Source organism: Scyliorhinus canicula, chromosome 16, assembly GCF_902713615.1.
Source record: "Scyliorhinus canicula chromosome 16, sScyCan1.1, whole genome shotgun sequence".
In the NCBI taxonomy this organism is placed as follows: Eukaryota; Metazoa; Chordata; class Chondrichthyes; order Carcharhiniformes; family Scyliorhinidae; genus Scyliorhinus; species Scyliorhinus canicula.
In genome coordinates this window covers 86,523,640-86,549,758 of record NC_052161.1, presented here as the reverse complement: position 1 = coordinate 86,549,758, position 26,119 = coordinate 86,523,640, and the positions used below count along the sequence as shown (strand labels likewise).

Genomic DNA, 26,119 nt, shown 5'->3' with positions numbered 1-26,119 from the left:
GTGGGGATAGGCCGGGTAAGGGGGGATGTGCCACATAGTGGGGATGGGCAGGGTAAGGGGGGATGTACCACATAGTGGGGATGGGCAGGGTAAGGGGGGATGTACCACATAGTGGGGATGGGCCGGGTAAGGGGGGGACGTGCTACGTAGTGGGGATGGGCCACATAGTGCGGATGGACAGGGTAAGGGGGTATCCCATGGCGCATCACATGGTCCGCATGACTAACGTTCGCTTCTGTGGAAGGCGCTTGAGGCCGGCTGCACTCCTTTTTTTTCATAAATTTAGAGTACCCAATTAAGTTTGAGCAATTAAGGGGCAATTTAGCATGGCCAATCCACCTGCCCTGCACATCTTTTGGGTTGTGGGGGTCAAACCCACGCAAACACGGGGAGAATGTGCAAACTCCACATGGACAGTGACCCAGAGCTGGGATTCGAACCTGGGACCTCGGTGCCGTGAGGCTACCGGGCGAACCCACTGAGCTACCGTGCTGCCCTGGCCGGCCGCACTCCTGATTGGAGGGTTGGCATGTGAGCGGTGGGGATGTGGCCAATCATGGAGGAGGGACTGGAGGAGGAAGATTCAAAACATTCTAGTTGGCTACAAAGGATGATCCCAGGTTCAAGCAGTGTACTGTCCTCTGGGGCCCAGCCTGAAAAGATAAGAATAGAGGGTTACTTTCTCAAAGAATAAAGCTCATATAGCACAGAACGAGGCCCTTCGGCCCATCGTGTCAGTGCTGGCCATCAAGCAGCTATCCCAATCCCATTTTCCAGCATTTGGTCTATTATCTTGCACACTGTGGCTTTTCAAATGCTCATTTAAATGCTCCTTAAATGTTGTGAGGGTTTCCGCCTCTCTAACCCTCTCAGGCAGCGAGTTCCAGATTCCCACCAACCTCTGGGTGAAAAGGCTTCTCCTCAAATCCCCTCTGATCTCCCAGCCTAACCCGGATAAAAGCAAATTCCTGCGGATGCTGGAATCTGAAACCAAAGAGAAAATGCTGGAAAACCTCAGCAGGTCTGGCAGGATCTGTACGGAGAGAAAAGAGCTAACGTTTCGAGTCCAGGTGACCCTTTGTCAAAGCTTTGCCAGACTTGCTGGGATTTTCCAGCATTTTCTCTCCAGCCTAACCATCCCTCTTCATAGCTGAAACGCTCCAACCCAGGCAACACCCTGGCGAATCACCTCTGCTCTCTCTCCACTGTCATCTCATCCTTCCTATAGTGTGGTGACCAGAATTTCACACAGTACTGTAGCTATGGCCCAACCAATGTTTTATCCAGCTCCCATCATCATCTCCCATTTCCAGCTAATAAAGGCATGTATTCCATCTGCCTTCTTAACCACCTTATCTACCTGTCCTGCTGCCTTCAGGGATCTGTGGACATGCACCCCAAGGCCCCTCTGGTCCTCTGTCCTAACATCCTACTGTTCATTGTGGATTCCCTGGCCTTTAGACATAGACATAGAACATACAGCTCACAAGGAGGCCATTCAGCCCATCGAGTCTGCACAGATCCACTTAAGCCCTCACTTCCACCCTATCCCCGTAAGCCAATAACCCTCCTTTTTAAAAAATAAATTTAGAGTACCCAATTACTTTTTCCAATTAAGGGGCAATTTAGCGCGGCCAATCCACCTGCCCTGCACATCTTTGGGTTGTGGGGGCTTTTATGACCGCTTTCGAACTGGAATTGAGCAGTTTAATCACCTCGGGGTAGTTTGAGAAGTCATCTATGGTTCGAAAATAATCATTTCCATGGAAGTAAAACAGGTCAATGTCAACCTTTGACCATGGAGTCTTTGCAAGGTCATGCATCGTAAGTGCCTCCTTTTGCTGCTGTGAGTGGTAATGTTGGCAGTTTTCGCATGATTGGCAGGTATCCTCATGATACCTGGCCAATATACTGATTGACGAGCTCTTCGTTTGCACTTTTCCATCCCCAGATGGCCTTCATGTACCTTGCTGAGGATCATGTTCCTTATCGAAGCTGGAATTACAATCCGGCCTTGTCTAAGCAGGAATCCGTTCATGCTGCTCAGATCCGCTCGAATGTTCCTGTAGCTGGAACAAGTTCCTTTGAGCCACCATCTCGCATGTACTTCAGCCCACGCTGAATTGTGTCATCCTTGGCTGTTTCCTCTTTAATTAATTTCATTTTCTCATCAGAGAGAGGTAGACATTCTGCTATCAGGGTTGCTTGAGCTTCGATGGCCTGGACAACGTCGGTCGATCCTGTATATTCCTCAGTTGCACGCGACAGTGCATCGGCTACAACAAAGTATTTACCCGGTGTGTAGACTCGCTCAAAGTCATACCTTTGGAGTTTTATTATCATACGTTGGAGTCTCGGAGACATATCATTAAAAGTTTTCTTGATGATGGATACGAGAGAACGATGATCCGTCTCCACGGTAAAGGTGAGTAACCCGGACACATCGTTGTGGAACTCGTCCATTCCAGTGAGGAAACCCAAACATTATGTTTTGATTTGCGCATAGCGCTGCTCAGTCGGTGTCATTGCTTTTGACGCATAAACCATCGTTTGCCATTACCCATCAGATGTTTGCTGAACTAACACAGCTCCTATGCCGTCCTGGCTAGCATCTGTGGATACCTTTGTTTCATTCTTAGGATTGATGAAAGACAGAACTGGTGCTGTGGTGAGTGCTGTCATTAAGTCAGACCACTCCTTCGCGTGTTCTTCAGCCATGTGAATACAACATTTTTCTGTACTCGCCGTCTCAGAGCCGTTGTACATGATGATAAATTTGGAATGAGCTTTCCCAGAAAGTTTACCACGCCTAGCAGTCTAAGAACCGCTTTCTTGTCTTTGGGGGAAGACACCTTGTTGACGGCTGCAACCTTCTCGGTGTCTGGCTGCACACCTTGAGCTGAAATCTGGTCACCTAAAAAGGTGAGTTTGTGGATACCAAATTGACATTTGGTCTATTGAGTTTTAAACCAAACCTCTCTACTCGTTGCATTAGAACGAAAAAAAAGAACAGTACAGCACAGGAACAGGCCCTTCGGCCCTCCAAACCTGTACCGGTCATAATACCAAAACCCTCAGCACTTCCTTGTGCTCTATCCCTCTATACCCATCCTATCCATGTGCTTGCCAAAATGCCTTTTGAACGCCGTTAATGTATCTGTTTCCACAACCTTCCCTGGCAACGTGTTCCAGGAACTCACCACCCTCTGCGTAAAAGAACTGCCTCGCACATCTCCTCTAAACTTTTGTCCCACGGAACTTAAACATATGCCCCTGTTCACTGACCCCTCCACCCTGGGAAAGAGTTCCTGCCCATCCACTCTATCCATGCCCCTCATAATCTTGCAGACATCTATCAGGTCACCCCTCAACCTCTGTCTTTCTAATGAAAACAGTCCGAGTCTGTTCAGCCTCTCCACATAGCTAATACCCTCCCGACCAGGCTGGTAAACCTCCTGTGCACCCTCTCCAAAGCCTCCACATCCTTCTGGCAATGTGGCGACCAGAATTGTGCGCAATATTCCAAGTGCGGCCTTACCAAGGTTCTATGCAACTGTATCATGACAGTTTTTAATACTCAATGTCCTGTCCAATGAAGGCAAGCATTCCGTATGCTTTCTTGACTACCTTGTCCACTTGTGTTGCCACTTTCAAAGATCTGTGGACATGCACGCACAGATCTCTCTAACTTTCTACATTCCTAAGAGTTTTGCCATTTACGATATATTTCCCCTCTACGTTAGACCTACCAAAATGCATTACTTGAAGTCTTGAGTTGTGTTTTTCTTGAGTCGCTGACCATGTGATGATATCATAAACATATACTCTGACATCTTCAAGACCTTCTATTATTTGTTCCATCGCTCAATTAAATATTTCTAATGCCGATATGATACCAAAAGCAAGTTTGTACATAATGTTAAGCATGACCTCCGACCACTAGGTGGCAGTGTAAACCCACCACATAACCCTGTAGCTGGGGAGTTGGATGTAAATTGTGTTGGTGGATAGACATATTTTTCAGTAGTTCTACAATAGTTAATTAGTGTTCGTAGTTTATTATTTTCTTTATCCTAGTTATCTTATCACGCATGTGTTTCATAATAAATTATTTACACTGTATGTTCTGTAGTTCATCATTCACTTTGGCCTGTCCACAGAACATGACAAGAACGAGAGCCAATGAGAGAGAGAAAGAAACAGGGGAAAGTGACAGAGAGAGAAAGGGACAGAGAGAAAGGGACAGAGAGAAAGAGAGAGAGAGCGAGAGAGTGCGTCAGCAAGCAACGGAGAACGTGACAGAGCGAAAGGGATGAGAGTGAGGGAGAGACAGAGAGAAACTCAGTGAGACAGAGCAACAGACAGCAAGAGAGAGAGGAGAGAGAGAGACAGGGGTGGAGAGATTGAGAGTGATATGGAGATGTAGATGGAGAGACAGAGAGGGAGAGACAGAAAGGGGGAGACAGAGAGAAAGACTGAGAGAGTGAGAGACAGGGATTTTGAGAGAGGTAGACAGAAACAGTGAGTGTGAGACAGATAGAGAGAGGGAGTGAGAGACAGAGAGTGAGAGGGAGTGATGGAGAGACGAGAGTGAGAGTGAGGAAGGAGAGATGAGAGAGTGAGACAGCTAGATACAGAGAAAGAGGTTTTGGGGGGCAGTAATAGCTCTCTCTTGAGGGATGTTAAAATGCATCAGTGAATCAAAGAATGGGCATGGGAGCAATGGCCCAATCCTTGCCCTGGTACCCTTACCCGCCTCCTGGCTCTCTTTGCCAGGCAGATGCCAATCAGCGTGAAGATGACAATCAGGAGGAGTAAAGAGGCTGATGTCCCGATCATCAGGATTAAATTGTCCTTCCCAAAGATACTGACAACCGGCTCTACACAGAACAGGAAAACGTCAATATAATTCCCAAAATCAGAGACACTCGCATCTAACACCGTGCTGTACCTGTCCTGGGAGTGTTTGATGGGGACAGTGTAGAGGGAGCTTTACTCTGTATCTAACCCCATGCTGTACCTGTCCTGGGAGTGTTTGATGGGGACAGTGTAGAGGGAGCTTTACTCAGTATATAACCCCGTGCTGTACCTGTCCTGGGGGTGTTTGATGGGGATAGTGTATAGTGAGCTTTAGTCCGTATCTAACCCCGTGCTGTACCTGTCCTGGGAATCTTTGATGGGGACAGTGCAGAGGGTTCTTTACTCTGTATCTAATCCCGTGCTGTACCTGTCCTGGGAGTGTTTGATGGGGACAGTGTAGAGGGAGCTTTACTCTGTATCTAACCCCATACTGTACCTGTCCTGGGAGTGTTTCATGGGGACAGTGCAGAGGGAGCTTTACTCTGTATCTAACCCCGTGCTGTACCTGTCCTGGGAGTGTTTGATGGGGACAGTGCAGAGGGAGCTTTACTCTGTATCTAACCCCGTGCTGTACCTGTCCTGGGAGTGTGTGATGGGGATAGTGTGGAGGGAGCTTTACTCTGTATCTAACCCCGTGCTGTACCTTTCCTGGGAATCTTTGATGGGGACAGTGCAGAGGGTTCTTTACTCTGTATCTAACCCCGTGCTGTACCTGTCTTGAGAGTTTTTGATGGGGACAGTGTAGAGGGACCTTTCCTCTGTATCTAGCCCTGTGCTGTACCTGTCCTGGAAGTGTTTGATGGGGAAAGTGTAGAGGGAGCTTTACTCTGTATCTAACCCCGTGCTGTACCTGTCCTGGGAGTGTTTCATGGGGACAGTGCAGATGTAGTTTTGTTCTGTATCTTACCTGTGACATTGAGGGTCAATGTTGCTGCTCCCAATCTGGCGTTGTTTTGAATGATTTCACAGATCCATACTCCAGCTTCGTGCTTGGTGACCTTGATGAAGTTGATGGTGAGAGAATCCTTTCCTTGTGCAATCCCCCCTTTACTGGACATGTTGCTGTGTCTCCACTGAATCTGGGTGGATGGGGAATGATGGGAGATCAGGCAACTGAGAGAGATGTTCGAACCGATGATGATCATTCCGGGCTCGCTGACACTCACTGAGGGAGAGATCAAGACCAGGGTCAAAAATATAGAAACAGATCTTCACCAAAGTTCCGATACACTATCTGTCTCTCTCAGTATGTCTCCATCTCTGTCTGTCTCACTCTCTCTCTCTGTCTCACTCTCTCACTCTGTTTCTTTCTATCTCTCTGTTTCTTTCTATCTCTCTCTCTCTATTTATCTTTCACTTTGTCTCTCTCACTCTGTCTGTCTCGCTCGGCCTCTCATTCTCTTTGCTCTGTTTCTTTCCATCTCTGTCTCTTTCTTTCTTGATCTGTCTATCTCTCTCTCTGTTTCTCTATGTGTGTGTGTGTGTGTATGTGTGTATGTCTCTCTCTCTGCCTTTCTCTCACAATATCTCTCTGTCACTCTCTCTATCACTCTGTCTCTCTATCTTTTTCTGCCTGTGCCTTCTCAAGACCTCCAGACTTCCCAGATTGTTGCAGTGACGGGTCATCGGTCACCACTTTGTCACTCCTGCCAAACCATCTGAACAGGGATTCGCGGCTTTTTCATCGAGCTCGCCATTTTCTCTGCAAAATAACTTGCCGAACATTTGATAGCCGTACTCATCTGGTTTACCCTCTGCTCTCGTGAATTCCTCATCATACTCATGGCCTCCCTGGACCTCAGCTTGGTACTCATCATCCGAGTTGCTATCAACTGCACAGACTTCTTCTGTGAAGTACGACTTTGCATATGGAATTACATAGTCACGTAGGAGGCCGCCCAGTTCAAAGTCAGCTGCCAATTTTGCTGCAAACTTCTCTTTAACAGTCCATGCTGTGAAATTTTAGGAGGACTGAAGAAATTGAAGAACAAATCATTTGGTATTGTTCCCACAACCGTTTTGCGAGTACTCCTGCCCTGATGTTTTGTCTTTGTCTTAATAGATCGCAGAGTGACATTTCTTCCTTTCTTCCAGTCAATCTGGCATCCCGTGCAACCCGTGATTTCTGGTTCGTCAAAGAATTGAAACTAACCAGGCCGTGATTCCATCTGGTATTCTTTCGGAATAACGTTATTGGTGAAATACTCCTTTGGCTCAAAGTTAAACTCCGGAGTGAAGCTTCTTGGCTATTCAAACTCTGAACATTTAAGGTTTACATCTCGCAGATGCTTTAATGTGGGCACATCGTGCTCCTGTATCATGCCACGGAGTATGTCCACATTCCTGAAGACTTGACCAAAAGTCTGGAATTTCATTTGGCTGCTGCATTTCTTCCTTCACTTTGTCATTGCATGTGTGGAGATTTACTTGTTTTCGATCAATGCAGTCCATCTTGTTGAGAGTTGCAGAATGCGCTGGACAATTCGCTGTCTGTAACGAAAGACCACTCAACCAGGTTCAGGGCCTCACATGCGTCCGCTCCTAATATGGACTCTCTCTTTGTGTCCACACTGGCGAATTGCACGATGTGACTCCGATTGTGCACCAATGCTTCGAGCTCACATATCCCCAGCGTTTCAATCGCATTCTGCGCATACTCAATCAGCCATTTTGGTCGATCAAAAACTATTGGTTGAAATCTGAGGCGGTTCAAATCGGACAGGCTGAGGTGATTGACTTTCAAAACCGCATCGAGCTTGCACTTAATCAATGTGTCATTCAGTAGTACCGGAATCGTCCATCGATTTAGATTGTGTCAGGTGTGTCATCCACAGTATTGGAACTGGGAAGGAGCACTTCTTGGGCTTCCATATCCGGGCTGACGGTGTCCTCGGTTGAGATGAGATCCACAAAAAACAATTAATCGAGGGACATCTCATCAATTGCGTTTACTGATCTTGTGTCATCATTGCAGGGCACAAAATATATTGCTTATAAAGTGGTTGAACCAGCCACACTTGGCACATACATTTCCGTATGCCGGACATCGCTATGGCCCATGCCAATTGCCACACTTCTGGCACAAGATGGCGGCAGCTCCTGTTGGCCGCTTAAAATGGCCACCCCACTGAGGCCACGTTTCTTCATAACGTGCATCACAGCACTAATGGCGCCAGTGCCAAACCTTTTTGAGCAAGTGCGCTGTTTCGGCGTGCAGGTACCTCGTTCGCAAGGCATATTGCAATGTGGAGGCTGATTGAAGCACTTCTTTCTGGGTACAAATACGCACTATGTGGAAGCTTTGGAAAAGGTGCAAAGGAGATTTACCAGGATGTTGCTTGGAACAGAGAAGGATGAGGGTCGACTTGATAGAGGTTTATAAGATGATCGGGGAATAGATAGAGTAGACAGTCAGAGACTTTTTCCCCGGGTGGAACAAACCATTACAAGGGGACATAAATTTAAGGTGAATGGTGGAAGATATAGGGGGGATGTCAGAGGTGGGTTCTTTACCCAGAGGGTAGTGGGGCATGGAAAGTACTGCCTGTGGAAGTAGTTGAGTCGGAAACGTTAGCGGCTATTGGATAGGTACATGGATTAGGGTAGAATAATGGAGTATAGATTAATTTGTTCTTAAGTGCAGCACGGTAGCATTGTGGATAGCACAATTGCTTCACAGCTCCAGGGTCCCAGGTTCGATTTCGGCTTGGGTCACTGTCTGTGCGGAGTCTGCACATCCTCCCCGTGTGTGCGTGGGTTTCCTCCGGATGCTCCGGTTTCATCCCACAGTCCAAAGATGTGCAGGTTGGGTGGATTGGCCATGATAAATTGTCCTTAGTGTCCAAAATTCTATGATCTATGATTAACCTAGGACAAAAGTTCGGCACAACGTCGTGGGCCGTGTATTTCTCTATCTATCTATCTATCTATATTACGGTCACATGCTTCGCCACATTCCATGCAACAATGTCGTTCAAAGTAGTGTAACAGGTCATCTTGGCTTCTGTTTTGCTCTTCACTGCCACAGGCATAGGTATTATATTGTTCTGCTGCTTTTGGACCTGGCACCTTTAACAACAATGTGAGAAGCCTGTCACCTGTGCCTGCAGTCCCAGGGCTAAAAGGTAGAATCGCAATTGCTGCTTAAAGAAATGGCAATTTTGTTCTACTTAACCTGTGAACCGAAGACGGCGGGGTCCCCTGACCTCTTCAATCTGTAGCTTCCAGGTCTTCTAGTGCGCTGGGTCACCTTAGGTTGCAGTTCACCAGACCGGTCTTCAAGCTGAATGCCTAGCATTGTCACTGCCATCGCTATCTTTAAATCTTCAGGACTCATAGATCATAGAATTTACATGCAGAAGGAGGCCATTCGGCCCTTCGAGTCTGCACCAGCACTTGGAAAGATTCACCATACCTCAGCCCATACCTCCACCTAACCTCGCAACCCAGCAGCCTGTCTCTCTCTCGCTCTCTCTCTGTCCATCTGTATCTCTTTCTCTGCCTCTTTCTCTGTGTCTCTTTCTCTCTCTGCCTCTTTCTCTCAATGCCTCTTTCTCTCTCTGCCTCTTTCTCTCTCAGCCTCTTTCTCTCTGTGTCTCTCAGTCTCTCTCTGCACGTTCTCCCTGTATCTGCGTGGGTTTCCTTCGGGTGCTCCGGTTTCCGCCCACAGTCCAAAGATGTGCAGGTTAGGTGGATTGGCCATGATAAATTGCCCTTAGTGTCCAAAAAGGTTAGGTGGGTTTACTGGGTTACGGGGATAAGGTGGAGATGTGGGCTTAGTTAGGCTGCTCTTTCCAAGAGCTGGTGCAGACACGATGGGCCAAATGGCCTCCTTCTGCACTGTTGATTCTATGATCTGGCGCTGCCTCTCTTTATCTCTGTCTCGCTCTCTCTATCTCTGTCTGTCTCTGTCTCTCTCTGTCTGTCTCTACCTCTGTCTCTATCTCTGTCTCCATCTCTGTCTCCATCTCTGTCTCCATCTCTGTCTCCATCTCTGTCTCCATCTCTGTCTCCATCTCTGTCTCCATCTCTGTCGCCATCTCTGTCGCCATCTCTGTCGCCATCTCTGTCGCCATCTCTGTCTATTTCTGTCTATTTCTCTGTCTCTCTTTCTGTCTCTCTCTGTCTGGCTGTCCACCTCTCTCTCTCTGTCTCTCTCTCTGTCTGACTGTCCACCTCTCTCTCTCTCTGTCTCTCTCTCTTTCTGACGGTCTCTCGCTCTCTCTCTCTCTGGCGGTCTCTCTCTCTCGCTCTCTCTCTCTGTCTCTCTCTCTCTGGCGGTCTCTCTCTCTCTCTCTGGCGGTCTCTCTCTCTCTCTGGCGGTCTCTCTCTCTCTCTCTGGCGGTCTTTCTCTCTCTCTCTGGCGGTTTCTCTCTCTCTCTCGGTCTCTCTCTCTCTCTCTCTCGGTCTCTCGGTCTCCCTCTCTCTCTCTCTCTCTCTCTGTCTCTCTCTCTCTCTGGCGGTCTCTCTCTCTCTCTGGCGGTTTCTCTCTCTATCTCTCTCGGTCTCCCTCTCTCTCTCGGTCTCCCTCTCTCTCGGTCTCCCTCTCACTTTGTCTCTATCTCTGTCTCTCACACACTCTCTCTACTGGCTCTCTCTCTACTGGCTCTCTCTCTACTGGCTCTCTCTATCTGGCTCTCTCTATCTGGCTCTCTCTCTCTGGCTCTCTCTCTACTGGCTCTCTCTCTACTGGCTCTCTCTCTACTGGCTCTCTCTCTACTGGCTCTCTCTCTACTGGCTCTCTCTCTACTGGCTCTCTCTCTACTGGCTCTCTCTATCTGGCTCTCTCTCTCTGGCTCTTTCTCTCTGGCTTTCTCTCTCTGGCTCTCTCTCTCTGGCTCTCGCTCTCTGGCTCTCGCTCTCTGGCTCTCTCTCTCTGGCTCTCTCTCTACTGGCTCTCTCTCTACTGGCTCTCTCTCTACTGGCTCTCTCTATCTGGCTCTCTCTCTCTGGCTCTTTCTCTCTGGCTTTCTCTCTCTGGCTCTCTCTCTCTGGCTCTCTCTCTCTCTGGCTCTCGCTCTCTGGCTCTCTCTCTCTGGCTCTCTCTCTACTGGCTCTCTCTCTACTGGCTCTCTCTCTACTGGCTCTCACTCTGTATGTCCCTGACTCGGTCTATCTGTCTGTTTGCCTCTCTCTGTCAGTCTCTCCATCTCTGTCTCAGACTGTTTCTTTCTCTATCTCTCTCTTTCTCTCTCCCTGTCTCTGTTACGTTCTAGTGCGTTGCAATGATTAAGTCAGTGCACCAAAGAATGTCTAGTTTGTGACAATTTAAGATTTATTTTATTATTGTAACATGGGTAGAAAACAATACTAATACTAACGAACTGTAAACTGTTAACAACTAGAATATGAGAAAACACGACTATCCACCAGGACTTCTCACTCAGACTCCCTGAGGCTACAGTGTCACCTGGTGTAGTTCTACTGCCACCTGCTGGTTGGAGGCCGAACATATTAGCATACAGAATTGCTTATCCATAATATTACATCTCTCTCTCCCTCCCTCTCTGTCACGCTCTCTTTGTCTCTGTCACACTCTCTCTGTCTCTCTTTCACACTCTCTTTGTCTCTCTCTCTCTCACACTTGTGGTGAATGTAACTCCGTAATTCACACTGTATTGTATATACATGAGACCATGCATTTGTAAGCTCCTCCATGCAGGCCACACTATTTCCCCTGTCAGCTGAGGCACGCCAGGCCTTCAACTGCATCAAGGAGGACATCGCCAAAGCGGCCATGCGGGCGGTGGATGAATCCACCCCCTTTCAGGTAGAGTGCGATGCCTCAGAGGTAGCTCTAGCAGCCACACTAAATCAGGCAGGGAGACCAGTCGCATTTTTCTCCCGGACCCTCTCCGCTTCAGAACTCCGACACTCGGCAGTCGAAAAAGAAGCACAAGCCATTGTGGAGGCTATTCGTTACTGGAGGCACTACCTCGCAGGGAGGAGGTTCACCCTCATCACCGACCAAAGATCGGTTGCCTTCATGTTTGACAACTCGCAAAGGGGCAAGATTAAAAACGTTAAATCCTGCGGTGGAGGATCGAATACTCCACCGATAGCTACGATATTAAGTATCGACCGGGGAAGCTCAACAAGCCCCCAGATGCCCTATCCTGCGGGACGTGTGCCAGCGCGCAGATCGACCACCTGAAAATCATCCACAACGACCTCTGCCACCCGGGGTCACCCGGCTCTCCCATACATCAAAGCCCGAAATCTGCCTTTCTCCACTGAGGAGGTAAAAGCGGTCACCAGGGACTGCCCGATCTGTGCGGAGTGCAAACCGCACTTTTTTAGACCAGACAGGGCCCACCTGGTCAAGGCTTCTAGGCCCTTTGAACGCCTCGCGATCGATTTCAAAGGGCCACTCCCCTCAACTAACAGGAATGTTTACTTCTTAAACGTCATAGATGAGTTCTCTCGCTTCCTATTTGCTATTCCGTGCCCCGACATGACCTCCCACACAATCATTAGGGCCCTGCATAGCATCTTCACCCTGTTTGGTTTCCCTAGCTACGTACACAGCGACCGGGGTTCGTCCTTCATGAGCGACGAGCTGCGTCAGTACCTGCTCAACAAGGGCATTGCCTCGAGCAGGACTACCAGCTGCAACCCCAGGGGGAACGGGCAGGTGGAGAGGGAGAATGCGACGGTCTGGAAGACCGTCCTACTGACCCTCTGGTCCAGGAATCTCCAAGTCTCCCATTGGCAGGAAGTCCTCCCAGACGCTTTCCACGCTATTAGGTCCCTCTTATGCACAGCGACCAATCAGACCCCTCACGAGAGGCTCTTCATTTTTTCCAGGGGCACTACCACGGGGGTCTCTCTCCCGGCATGGCTGAAGACACCGGGCCCTGTACTCCTCAGGAAGCACGTCAGGGCGCACAAAACCGACCCCCTTGTAGAGAAGGTGCGCCTGCTTCACTCCAACCACCAGTACGCCTTCATCGAGTTCCCCGACGGCCGTCAGGACACCGTATCCCTCCGGGACCTTGCACCCGCCGGGTCCAGCATCCCCTCTATCACTACAGATGCACCCCTCACCCTACCCCCGATCTTGCCGCCCCCTCGGGCTCCCGAGCCCACTAGCTCGCTGCATTGGTTCCGCGCAATCCAGCTGCCCCCACACGCTCCCGAGCCCACTGAGCCCACTAGCTCGCTCCATCTGTTCCGCGCGCCCGCACCGGCTAACCCCGCAGCGCCCTCAGTCCCCAGGCGAACCAGACGGGTATGGAGCTCGGACGAGATCTTCCCTGGAGTCCGCCATCGTACCCCAACCCACAACACCCGTCCAGCCACCGCAAGTAGCTGCAACCCTGGTGCTCCACAGATCACAGCGGACAGTCCGACCACCGGACAGACTCAATTTATGAACCACCACCCCCGCTGGACTGGATTTTTTTTGTAGGGGGTGAATGTAGTGAATGTAACTCCGTAATTCACACTGTATTGTATATACATGAGACGATACATTTGTAAGCGCAGTTGCGTTGCCCGACCACTAGGGGGAGTAGCGCTGGGAATGCTTAGGAGTTTGTACAGGGCTCCACCCTTGGCTCCGCCCATGACTCCTCCCCCTGGACTGCTGTATAAATACCAATGCTCAGAGCCAGTTTTTCAGTTCATCGAGAATTCAACGCGGAACAGGCTGGCTCTGTTGTAAGTAGATTAAAACCACTGTTCATATCTTAAAGCATGTGTCTAGTGAATTGATGGTTCCATCAACACTCTCTGTCTCTCTCTCACACTCTCTCTCTCTCACTCTCTCCGTCTCTGTCACACTTTCTGTTTCTCTCACACTTTCTCTGTTTCTCTCTCTCTCTCTGTCCCTCTCTCTCTCACACACTCTCTCCGTTTCTCTCACACTCTCTCTGTCTCTCTCTCTTCTCTCTCTCACACTCTCTCCGTCTCTCTCACACTCTCTCTGTCTCTCTCTCTCTCTCTCTCACACTCTCTCCGTCTCTCTCACACTCTCTCTGTCTCTCTCTCACATTCTCTCTGTCTCTCTCACACTCTCTCTGTCTCTCTCTCACACTCTGTCTCTCTCTCACTCTCTCTCTTCTCTCTCTCACTCTCTCTGTCTGTCTCTCTCACACTCTCTCTGTGTCTCTCTCTCACACTCTCACAGTCTCTCTCACACTCTCTCTGTCTCTCTCTGTCTCTCTCTCTGTCCCTCTCTCTCTTTCACACACTCTCTCCGTTTCTCTCACACTCTCTGTCTCTCTCACACTCTCTCTGTCTCTCTCACACTCTCTCTGTCTCTCTCTCACATTCTCTCTGTCTCTCTCACACTCTCTCTGTCTCTCTCTCACACTCTGTCTCTCTCTCTCTCTCTCTCTCACTCTCTCTGTCTCTCTCCACTCTCTCTGTCTCTCTCTCACACTCTCTCTGTCTCTCTCACACTCTCTCTGTCTCTCTCACACTCTCTCTGTCTCTCTCTCTCTTCTCTCTCTCACACTCTCTCCGTCTCTCTCACACTCTCTCTTTCTCTCTCTCACATTCTCTCTGTCTCTCTCACACTCTCTCTGTCTCTCTCTCACACTCTGTCTCTCTCTCTCTCTCTCTCTCTCTCTCACTCTCTCTGTCTCTCTCACACTCTCACTGTCTCTCTCTCTGTCTCTCTCTCACACTCTCTCTGTCTCTCTCACACACTCTCTCTCTCTCTTCTCTCTCTCACACTCTCTCTGTCTCTCTCTCACACTCTGTCTCTCTCACACTCTGTCTCTCTCTCACACTCTGTCTCTCTCTCACACTCTGTCTCTCTCTCACACACTCTGTCTCTCTCACTCTCTCTCTCTCACACTCTCTCTCTCTCTCTCTCTCTTCTCTCTCTCACACTCTCTCCGTCTCTCTCACACTCTCTCCGTCTCTCTCACACTCTCTCTCTCACTCTCTCTCCGTCTCTCTCACACTCTCTCCGTCTCTCTCACACTCTCTCTCTCTCACACTCTGTCTCTCTCACACTCTGTCTCTCTCACACTCTCTGTCTCTCTCTCACACTCTCTCCGTCTCTCTCACACTCTCTGTCTCTCTCTCTCACACTCTCTCTGTCTCTCTGTCTCTCTCTCTCACACTCTGTCTCTCCCTCACACTCTCTCTCTCTCACACTCTCTGTCTCTCTCTCTCACACTCTCTGTCTCACACTCTCTGTCTCTCTCTCACACTCTCTCTGTCTCTCTCTCACACTCTGTCTCTCTCTCACTCTCTGTCTCTCTCACTCTGTCTCTCTCACACTCTCTCCGTCTCTCTCTCACTCTCTGTCTCTCTCACACTCTCTCCGTCTCTCCCTCACACTCTCTCTCTCTCACACTCTGTCTCTCTCACACTCTCTGTCTCTCTCTCACACTCTCTGTCTCTCTCTCACACTCCCTCTCTTTCCCAGTCCACCCTCCGCAGCCTCACCTTGGATCACGGTGACACTCAGCTTGCGTGAGATGTTCCTGTTTCGGAGGCCCAGTTGGCAGATGTAATCTCCCCCGTCTCCCAGCGTGTTGACTGTGAGGACCACAGACATGTTTATCTTATTCAGGAACCTTGGCGTTCGGACGCGGCTCTCCCGGGAGCTCCGCCACATCCAGCCGTTGGTGCTGACATTCATTGATACCAGCTCCCTGTCTCCTCGCAGCCAGGCCCCTCGCACGGGCCTGGTGTTGGGGAACCGGTTCAGGGTGCAGGGCAGTTGGGTACTGGAACCCTCCGGGACGCCGATCACCCGCTCGACAGGATTGGTGAAGCCTGCGGAGAGACGGAGAGATGGTTAGGGAGAAGATTTCAGTGCTGGTGTCTGTCAGAGAGAAAGAGAGAGTGTGAGGCAGAATCTTGGACAGTGTGTGGGTGAGTGTGTGTGTGTTTGAGAGTGTGCATGAGAGAGTGTGTGAGAGAGAGAGTACATATGAGAGAGAGTTTGAGTGTGTGTCAGAATGTGCATGAGAGAGTGTGTGTGAGCGAGAGCGTTTGTGGATAAGAGAGTGTGTGAGAAAGATTGTGTGCGTGAGTGTGTGCGTGTGCGAGAGAGAGTGAGAAAGAGTGTGTGAGAATGTGTGAGAGCGTATGTGTGCGAGAGAGTATGTGCAAGAGAGTGTGTGTGTGGGTGAGAGCGAGTGTGTGTGTGGGTGAGAGTGTGTGTGTGGGTGAGAGTGTGTGTGTGGGTGAGAGAATAGGGGGCAAGGAGCGGCCTCCAACGCCATCGTGAACCTCTCCGGGTTTCACAACGGCGTCGGGCCTTGCGGAGAATTCCGCCCTAAGAGAGTGCGTGAGGTAGAGAGTGCGTGAGGGAGAGAGTGCGTGCGGGAGAGAGTGCGTGCGGGAGAGAGTGCGTGCGGGAGAGAGTGCGTGCGGGAGAGAGTGCGTGCGGGAGAGAGTGCGTGCGGGAGAGAGTGCGTGCGGGAGAGAGTGCGTGCGGGAGAGAGTGCGTGCGGGAGAGAGTGCGTGCGGGAGAGAGAGAGAGTGCGGGAGAGAGAGTGCGGGAGAGAGAGTGCGGGAGAGAGAGTGCGGGAGAGAGAGTGCAGGGGGCAGAGACTGCGGGTGTGGTAAACCACTATTGCACCTATATTAGGTGATGTATGGTAGGACCTGTACTACAGGTACAACGGAAGTCCCTGCCTCCTGCTCCGGAGTATAAATGTGTGTGTCCTCCATGCTGCAGCCATTTTGCCAGCTGCTGTGGGAGGTCACACATCTTAGAGCAAGAAAGCCTCAGTTATATTCAACTCTCTTCTTTGTCCAATTGATCGTGCATCAGTGGGAGAGAGAGTGCGGGAGAGAAAGTGCGGGAGAGATTGAGTGTATTAATGAGTATGTGGGTGAGTATGAGAGTGAGTGTGTGTGAGTCTGGATGAGTCAGCCTGTGTGTGAGAGTGAGTGAGTCTGTGTGTGAGAGTGAGTGAGTCTGTGTGTGAGAGTGAGTGAGTCTGTGTGTGAGAGTGAGTGAGTCTGTGTGTGAGAGTGAGTGAGTCTGTGTGTGAGAGTGAGTGAGTCTGTGTGTGAGAGTGAGTGAGTCTGTGTGTGTGTGAATGAGTGAGTCTGTGTGTGTGTGTGAGAGAGAGTCTGTGTGTGTGTGTGAATGAGTGAGTCTGTGTGTGTGTGAATGAGTGAGTCTGTGTGTGTGTGAGTGAGTGAGTCTGTGTGTGAATGAGAGTCTGTGTGTGTGTGTGTGAATGAGTGAGTCTGAGTGTGTGTGTGAGTGAGAGTCTGTGTGTGTGTGTGAATGAGTGAGTCTGTGTGTGTGAATGAGTGAGTCTCTGTGTGTGTGAATGAGTGAGTCTGTGTGTGTGTGAATGAGTGAGTCTGTGTGTGTGTGAATAAGTGAGTCTGTGTGTGTGTGTGAATGAGTGAGTCTGTGTGTGTGTGTGAATGAGTGAGTCTGTGTGTGTGTGAATGAGTGAGTGAGTCTGTGTGTGAATGAGTGAGTCTGTGTGTGTGTGTGTGAATGAGTGAGTCTGTGTGTGTGTGTGTGAATGAGTGAGTCTGTGTGTGTGTGTGAATGAGTGAGTCCGTGTGTGTGTGAGTGAGTCTGTGTGTGTGTGAGTGAGTCTGTGTGTGTGTGAGTGAGTCTGTGTGTGTGTGTGAGTGAGTCTGTGTGTGAATGAGTGAGTCTGTGTGTGTGTGTGTGAATGAGTGAGTCTGTGTGTGTGTGTGTGTGTGAGTGAGTCTGTGTGTGAATGAGTGAGTCTGTGTGTGTGTGAGTGAGTCTGTGTGTGGGTGAGTGAGTCTGTGTGTGGGTGAGTGAGTCTGTGTGTGGGTGAGAGTGTGTGTGTGGGTGAGTGAGTGTGTGTGTGTGAGTGAGTGTGTGTGTGGGTGAGTGTGTGTGTGCGCGGGTGAGAGAGTGTGTGCGCGGGTGAGAGAGTGTGTGCGCGGGTGAGAGAGTGTGTGTGCGGGTGAGAGAGTGTGTGCGCGGGTGAGAGAGTGTGTGCGCGGGTGAGAGAGTGTGTGCGCGGGTGAGAGAGTGTGTGCGCGGGTGAGAGAGTGTGTGCGCGGGTGAGAGAGTGTGTGCGCGGGTGAGAGAGTGTGTGCGCGGGTGAGAGAGTGTGTGCGCGGGTGAGAGAGTGTGTGCCCGGGTGAGAGAGTGTGTGCCCGGGTGAGAGAGTGTGTGCGCGGGTGAGAGAGTGTGTGCGCGGTTGAGAGAGTGTGTGCGCGGGTGAGAGAGTGTGTGCGCGGGTGAGAGAGTGTGTGCGCGGGTGAGAGAGTGTGTGCGCGGGTGAGAGAGTGTGTGCGCGGGTGAGAGAGTGTGTGCGCGGGTGAGAGTGTATGCGCGGGTGATGGAGTGTGTGCGCGGGTGATGGAGTGTGTGCGCGGGTGAGGGAGTGTGTGCGCGGGTGAGGGAGTGTGTGCGCGGGTGAGGGAGTGTGTGTGCGGGTGAGGGAGTGTGTGTGCGGGTGAGGGAGTGTGTGTGCGGATGAGAGAGTGTGTGTGCGGGTGAGAGAGTGTGTGTGCGGGTGAGAGAGTGTGTGCGCGGGTGAGGGAGTGTGTGCGCGGGTGAGAGAGTGTGTGCGCGGGTGAGAGAGTGTGTGCGCGGGTGAGAGAGTGTGTGTGCGGGTGAGGGAGTGTGTGCGCGGGTGAGGGAGTGTGTGCGCGGGTGAGGGAGTGTGTGCGCGGGTGAGAGAGTGTGTGCGCGGGTGAGAGAGTGTGTGCGCGGGTGAGAGAGTGTGTGCGCGGGTGAGAGAGTGTGTGCGCGGGTGAGAGAGTGTGTGCGCGGGTGAGAGAGTGTGTGCGCGGGTGAGAGAGTGTGTGTGCGGGTGAGAGAGTGTGTGTGCGGGTGAGAGAGTGTGTGTGCGGGTGAGAGAGTGTGTGTGCGGGTGAGAGAGTGTGTGTGCGGGTGAGAGAGTGTGTGTGCGGGTGAGAGAGTGTGTGTGCGGGTGAGAGTGTGTGTGCGGGTGAGAGAGTGTGTGTGCGGGTGAGAGAGTGTGTGCGGGTGAGAGAGTGTGTGTGCGGGTGAGAGAGTGTGTGTGCGGGTGAGAGAGTGTGTGTGCGGGTGAGAGAGTGTGTGTGCGGGTGAGAGAGTGTGTGTGCGGGTGAGAGAGTGTGTGTGCGGGTGAGAGAGTGTGTGTGCGGGTGAGAGAGTGTGTGTGCGGGTGAGAGAGTGTGTGTGCGGGTGAGAGAGTGTGTGTGCGGGTGAGAGAGTGTGTGTGCGGGTGAGAGAGTGTGTGTGCGGGTGAGAGAGTTTGTGTGCGGGTGAGGGAGTGTGTGTGCGGGTGAGGGAGTGTGTGTGCGGGTGAGGGAGTGCGTGTGCGGGTGAGAGAGTGTGTGTGTGCGGGTGAGAGAGTGTGTGTGTGCGGGTGAGAGTGTGTGTGTGTGCGGGTGAGAGAGTGCGTGTGTGTGCGGGTGAGAGAGTGCGTGTGTGTGCGGGTGAGAGAGTGCGTGTGTGTGCGGGTGAGAGAGTGCGTGTGTGTGCGGGTGAGAGAGTGCGTGTGTGTGCGGGTGAGAGAGTGCGTGTGTGTGCGGGTGAGAGAGTGCGTGTGTGTGCGGGTGAGAGAGTGCGTGTGTGTGCGGGTGAGAGAGTGCGTGTGTGTGCGGGTGAGAGAGTGCGTGTGTGTGCGGGTGAGAGAGTGCGTGTGTGTGCGGGTGAGAGAGTGCGTGTGTGTGCGGGTGAGAGAGTGCGTGTGTGTGCGGGTGAGAGAGTGCGTGTGTGTGCGGGTGAGAGAGTGCGTGTGTGTGCGGGTGAGAGAGTGCGTGTGTGTGCGGGTGAGAGAGTGCGTGTGTGTGCGGGTGAGAGAGTGCGTGTGTGTGCGGGTGAGAGAGTGCGTGTGTGTGCGGGTGAGAGAGTGCGTGTGTGTGCGGGTGAGAGAGTGCGTGTGTGTGCGGGTGAGAGAGTGCGTGTGTGTGCGGGTGAGAGAGTGCGTGTGTGTGCGGGTGAGAGAGTGCGTGTGTGTGCGGGTGAGAGAGTGCGTGTGTGTGCGGGTGAGAGAGTGCGTGTGTGTGCGGGTGAGAGAGTGCGTGTGTGTGCGGGTGAGAGAGTGCGTGTGTGTGCGGGTGAGAGAGTGCGTGTGTGTGCGGGTGAGAGAGTGCGTGTGTGTGCGGGTGAGAGAGTGTGTGTGTGTGTGCGGGTGAGAGAGTGTGTGTGTGCGGGTGAGAGAGTGTGTGTGTGCGGGTGAGAGAGTGTGTGTGTGCGGGTGAGAGAGTGTGTGTGGGTGAGTGAGAGTGTGTGTGTGTGTGTGAGAGAGTGTGTGTGGGTGAGCGAGAGTGTGTGTGTGGGTGAGCGAGTCTGTGTGTGTGTGTGTGAGCGAGTCTGTGTGAGTGTGTGAGCGAGTCTGTATGTGTGTGTGTGAGCGAGTCTGTGTGTGTGTGTGAGCGAGTCTGTATGTGTGTGTGTGAGCGAGTCTGTGTGAGCGAGTCTGTGTGAGCGAGTCTGTGTGTGTTTGAGTCTGTGTGTGCGTGCGTCTGTGAGTGTCTGTGTGTGAGTCTGTGAGTGTCTGTGTGAAACTGAGTGTGCGCGCGAGTGTAATAATAATAACAATAATAATCGCTTATTGTCACAAGTAGGCTTCAATGAATTTGCTGTGAAAACTCCTAGTCACCACATTCCAGTGCCTGTTTGGGGAGGCCAGTACGGGAATTGAACCTGCGCTGCTGGTATTGTTCTGCATTGCAAGCCAGATATTTAGCCCATGTGCTAAACCAGCCCCTACCAACCAGTGTGTGAGTGAGCATGAGTGATTGTGTGTGTTTGAACGTGTTTAGTGTGTGAGTGAGTGAGAGTGTGTGAGAGAATGAGTGTGTAAGTGTGAGTGTGAGTCTTTCTCACTATTTCACATCGTCCAACCCAGACACTGTTCTGCTGAACCTACCGATAACATACAGGACATAGCTGGTGTGTAGCGTCTCCTTGGCGAACTCCACATTACAGGTCCACTTTCCTGCATGGAGCACACTTACTGCATTGAGCATCACTGTGTTCTTGTCCCTCTGGGTATCTCCAGGACCGTTCCAGCTCACCTTTCCTGCTGGAGCATGGCAGGTCAGCTCTACATTGTCACCCTCGAGCGAGGGTTTCGAGGAGCTGGAAGTCACTGTACGAGGGGAGGGGGTGTGAGGGAGGATGTGGAGACATAAGAAAGTCAGGTTAAAGATATGAATGGCATCACCCAGCCCCAAACAGCAAGCCCTTTAGCCCCTCTCACCTGTGCTAGCCTCTGTTCGAACCAGAGAAGGAAAAGGGGCAGCACACATATAGGGAACACCCACCGCCTGCAAGTTCCCACCTTTGAGTTCCATACACACCATCCCGACTATGAAATATATCTGTACTAAACTGGATCATGGGAATCAGGGGGGAACTCTCCGCTGGTTGGAGTCATACCTGGCACAAAAAAAGAAGGTTGGGGTGGTTGGAGCTCCAGGACATCACTGCAGGAATTCCGCAGGGTTGTGTCCTAAGGCCAAACCATCTTCAGCTGCTCCATCAATGACCTCCCTTCCATTATAAGTTCAGAAGTGGGGATGTTTGTGGATGACTGCAGAATGTTCAGCACCATTTGCAACTCCTCAGATAACGATGATGTGGAGATGCCGGCGTTGGACTGGGGTGAGCATAATAAGAAGTCTTACAACACCAGGGTAAAGTCCAACAGGTTTGTTTCAAACACGAGCTTTCGGAGTGCTCCGAGAGCTCGTGTTTGAAACAAACCTGTTGGACTTTAACCTGGTGTAAGACTTCTTACTGTCCTCAGATAATGAAGCAGTCCATGTCCAAATGCAGTAAGATATCCAGGCTTGGGCAGATAAGTGGCAAGTTATATTCGAACCACACAAGTGCCAGGCAATGATCATAAGAACATGGAGCAGGAGTAGGCCAACTGGCCCCTCGAGCCTGCTCCGCCATTCAATGAGATCATGGCTGATCTTTTGTGGACTCAGCTCCACTTTCCGGCTCGAACATCATAACCCTTAATCCCTTTATTCTTCATTCTTCATCTCCTACATGAGAGATTCTAACCATCTTCTCAATGACATTCAATGGCATTACCATCACTGAATCCCCCACTATCAACATCCTGGGGGTTACCATTAACCAGAAACTGAATTGGGACCAGCCATACAAATACAGTGATGAAGAATTAAGCTTCATTGATTTCCCAGTGATGGGGCTGAGCCAAAAGGACGGCAGAATTGGCAAAAGCTGGAGAGGAAGAATGAAGCAATGACAAACACGTGAGGCGACGAGGATTTAGCCACACCCAAATGGGCTGCCGGGACAAATGCCAGGCTACCCTCTGATAAATGAATGGAGGGACCTCCTAACACAGGAGCTCCAAGTGCTCAGAGATGTCTCAGAGTGCACGTGGTGCAACGGTTAGCACTGCTGCCTCACAGTGCCGAGGACCCGGGTTCCATTCCGGCCCCGGATCACTGTCCGTGTGGAGTTTGCACATTCCCCCCATGTCTGTGTGGGTCTCACACCTACAATCCACGGTAGGTGGATGGGCCACGCTAATTGCCCCTTAATTGGAAAAAAAAATTGGGTACTCTAAATTAAAAAAAAGAGCTGTGTTCAAATTAGAAAAGATGGCGAGGGTGAAGGTGGCCGTAGCAGAGGTGCTGCTCCCCTTCCATACGGTGCTGGAAAAGGTGGAGCAGCGACTGGAGACACAGGAGTCGACGATCAGGGAGCTGGAGAAGGCTGCGGCTGACCAGAGTAACCAGATCGCCTCACTGGAGACAGGGATGGCAAGGTTGGTGGTGACAGAAAGGACGCTGAGGGGGAAGGGGCCTACCAGTGGGTACCAAGAGCAGGAACCCTATGGATTACATGGCCCAGATGCTGAGCAAGCTTGTTGGGAGGGGAAAGCTTCACCAAGCCCCCAGAAGTGTCAGAGCCCACAGGTCACTCCGGCCAAAGCTCAAAGCCGGGGAACAGCTACGTCCATCATTGCCAAACTGTACCAGTCCCAAGACCGGAAAAGGACCCTAAACTTGGCAAGACACCTGTGGTCCTGTAAGTGGGAGGGACATTCGATCCGTGTGGACCAGGACATTAGGGCAAACCTGGCCAAGCGGCTGGCAAAATTCAACACAGCCAAGGCGGCCCTATACAAAAGCCAAGTGAGGTTTGGGATGCTGGGATGCTGGACTCCGCCAAACTCTGGGTCACTTTCCAGGGCAGGGACCACCACCACCACACCGGCAGCAGGGAATACCACTTCACCACACCGGCAGCAGGGAATACCACTTCACCACACCGGCAGCAGGGAATACCACTTCACCACACCGGCAGCAGGGAATACCACTTCACCACACCGGCAGCAGGGAATACCACTTCACCACACCGGCAGCAGGGAATACCACTTCACCACACCGGCAGCAGGGAATACCACTTCACCGCACCGGCAGCAGGGAATACCACTTCACCGCACTGGCAGCAGGGAATACCACTTCACCACACCGGCAGCAGGGAATACCACTTCACCGCACCGGCAGCAGGGAATACCACTTCACAACACCGGCAGCAGGGAATACCACCACCACACCGGCAGAAGGGAATACCACTCCACACACCAGCAGAAGGGAATACCACTTCACCACACCGGCAGCAGGGAATACCACTTCACCGTACCGGCAGCAGGGAATACCACTTCACCACACCGGCAGCAGGGAATACCACTTCACCACACCGGCAGCAGGGAATACCACCACCATACCGGCAGAAGGGAATGCCACTTCACCGCACCGGCAGCAGGGAATACCACTTCACCACACCGGCAGCAGGGAATACCACTTCACCGCACCGGCAGCAGGGAATACCACTTCACCACACCGGCAGCAGGGAATACCACATCACCACACCGGCAGCAGGGAATACCACTTCACCACACCGGCAGCAGGGAATACCACTTCACCACACCGGCAGAAGGGAATACCACTTCACCACACCGCCAGAAGGGAATACCACTTCACCACACCGGCAGCAGGGAATACCACCACCATACCGGCAGAAGGGAATGCCACTTCACCGCACCGGCAGCAGGGAATACCACTTCACCACACCGGCAGCAGGGAATACCACTTCACCACACCGGCAGCAGGGAATACCACTTCACCACACCGGCAGCAGGGAATACTACTTCACCACACCGGCAGCAGGGAATACCACTTCACCACACCGGCAGAAGGGAATACCACTCCACACACCAGCAGAAGGGAATACCACTTCACCACACCGGCAGCAGGGAATACCACTTCACCGTACCGGCAGCAGGGAATACCACTTCACCGCACTGGCAGCAGGGAATACCACTTCACCACACCGGCAGCAGGGAATACCACCACCATACCGGCAGAAGGGAATGCCACTTCACCGCACCGGCAGCAGGGAATACCATTTCACCACACCGGCAGCAGGGAATACCACTTCACCGCACCGGCAGCAGGGAATACCACTTCACCACACCGGCAGCAGGGAATACCACATCACCACACCGGCAGCAGGGAATACCACTTCACCACACCGGCAGCAGGGAATACCACTTCACCACACCGGCAGAAGGGAATACCACTTCACCACACCGGCAGAAGGGAATACCACTTCACCACACCGCCAGAAGGGAATACCACTTCACCACACCGGCAGCAGGGAATACCACCACCATACCGGCAGAAGGGAATGCCACTTCACCGCACCGGCAGCAGGGAATACCACTTCACCACACCGGCAGCAGGGAATACCACTTCACCGCACCGGCAGCAGGGAATACCACTTCACCACACCGGCAGCAGGGAATACCACATCACCACACCGGCAGCAGGGAATACCACATCACCACACCGGCAGCGGGGAATACCACTTCACCACACCGGCAGCAGGGAATACCACCACCATACCGGCAGAAGGGAATACCACTTCACCACACCGGCAGAAGGGAATACCACCACCATACCGGCAGCAGGGAATACCACTTCACCACACCAGCAGAAGGGAATACCACTTCACCACACCGGCAGCAGGGAATACCACTTCATCACACCGGTAGAAGGGAATACCACTTCACCACACCGGCAGCCGGGAATACCACTTTACCGCAGCGGCAGCAGGGAATACCACTTCACCACACCGGCAGAAGGGAATACCACTTCACCACACCGGCAGCAGGGAATACCACCACCATACCGGCAGAAGGGAATGCCACTTCACCGCACCGGCAGCAGGGAATACCACTTCACCACACCGGCAGCAGGAAATACCACTTCACCGCACCGGCAGCAGGGAATACCACTTCACCACACCGGCAGCAGGGAATACCACATCACCACACCGGCAGCAGGGAATACCACATCACCACACCGGCAGCGGGGAATACCACATCACCACACCGGCAGCGGGGAATACCACTTCACCACACCGGCAGCAGGGAATACCACCACCATACCGGCAGAAGGGAATACCACTTCACCACACCGGCAGAAGGGAATACCACCACCATACCGGCAGCAGGGAATACCACTTCACCACACCAGCGGAAGGGAATACCACTTCACCACACCGGCAGCAGGGAATACCACTTCACCACACCGGTAGAAGGGAATACCACTTCACCACACCGGCAGCAGGGAATACCACTTTACCGCAGCGGCAGCAGGGAATACCACTTCACCACACCGGCAGCAGGGAATACCACTTCACCACACCGGCAGCAGGGAATACCACTTCACCACACCGGCAGCAGGGAATACCACCACCACACCGGCAGCAGGGAATACCACCACCACACCGGCTGCAGGGAATATCACCACCACACCGGCTGCAGGGAATATCACCACCACACCGGCAGCAGGGAATACCACTTCACCACACCGGCAGCGGGGAATACTGTAGAAGTGGATTTCATTTGGAACTTCGCTGATAGGGTTAATATAACAGTTCTGAAAAGCTCTGTGAAAGAGATGTCAACAGGTCAAGGGATGAAATAAAGGGAGTGTGTCTGACCCGTATCTGTAAAAGCAGAGAGGTCAAAAAGGCAAAGAATGGAATGAATGGGAACCGTTACTTTATTGCAGAGATAAACATAATTAAGCTCGTTTGACCAGTTGGAACAATTAAACATTGAAATGTAAGGGGGACTGTCTTTGGAGTGAGTTGAGCCATATGGCCATGGGATACAAAAACCTTTGTATTAATATTGATAGTGACTTGTGCTAATGATTATGTCAAAAATAACCTCCCGACCTCGAAGAATAATTCCATATATGTACATGTTCTGGATCCTTGCCAAATCATAGGTGTATCTAGGAATTTAAAGTGACCACCCCTAAGCTGTGATTGTATAAA

At 51.7% G+C, this 26,119-nt stretch overlaps 1 protein-coding gene across 1 annotated transcript; it reads right to left on the bottom strand.

Moving 5' to 3' along the window:
• Positions 1–489: 489 nt before the first annotated feature.
• LOC119950816 (MAM domain-containing glycosylphosphatidylinositol anchor protein 1-like) lies at positions 490–20,864 on the bottom strand. Its single transcript, XM_038773638.1, has 5 exons — positions 20,646–20,864; positions 15,265–15,597; positions 5,768–6,025; positions 4,753–4,880; positions 490–653 (listed from the first exon to the last, which is right to left on the bottom strand). The coding sequence occupies exons 1-5, from the start codon at positions 20,743–20,745 to the stop codon at positions 594–596; spliced, it is 879 nt and encodes a 292-aa protein (XP_038629566.1). The 5' UTR covers positions 20,746–20,864; the 3' UTR covers positions 490–593.
• Between the last annotated feature and the right edge of the window lie 5,255 nt (positions 20,865–26,119).

Bases quoted from the DNA above. Each gene is read 5' to 3' on its own strand.
- LOC119950816 (XM_038773638.1), bottom strand. From the start codon at position 20,745: ATGCTCAATGCAGTAAGTGTGCTCCATGCAGGAAAGTGGACCTGTAAT. The intron at 15,598-20,645 runs GTAGGTTCAGCA...GTCTCTCCGCAG, and splicing joins CTATGTCCTGTATGTTATCG to GCTTCACCAATCCTGTCGAG. The intron at 6,026-15,264 runs GTGAGGCTGCGG...TCTCTCCCTCAG, and splicing joins GAGTGTCACCGTGATCCAAG to TGAGTGTCAGCGAGCCCGGA.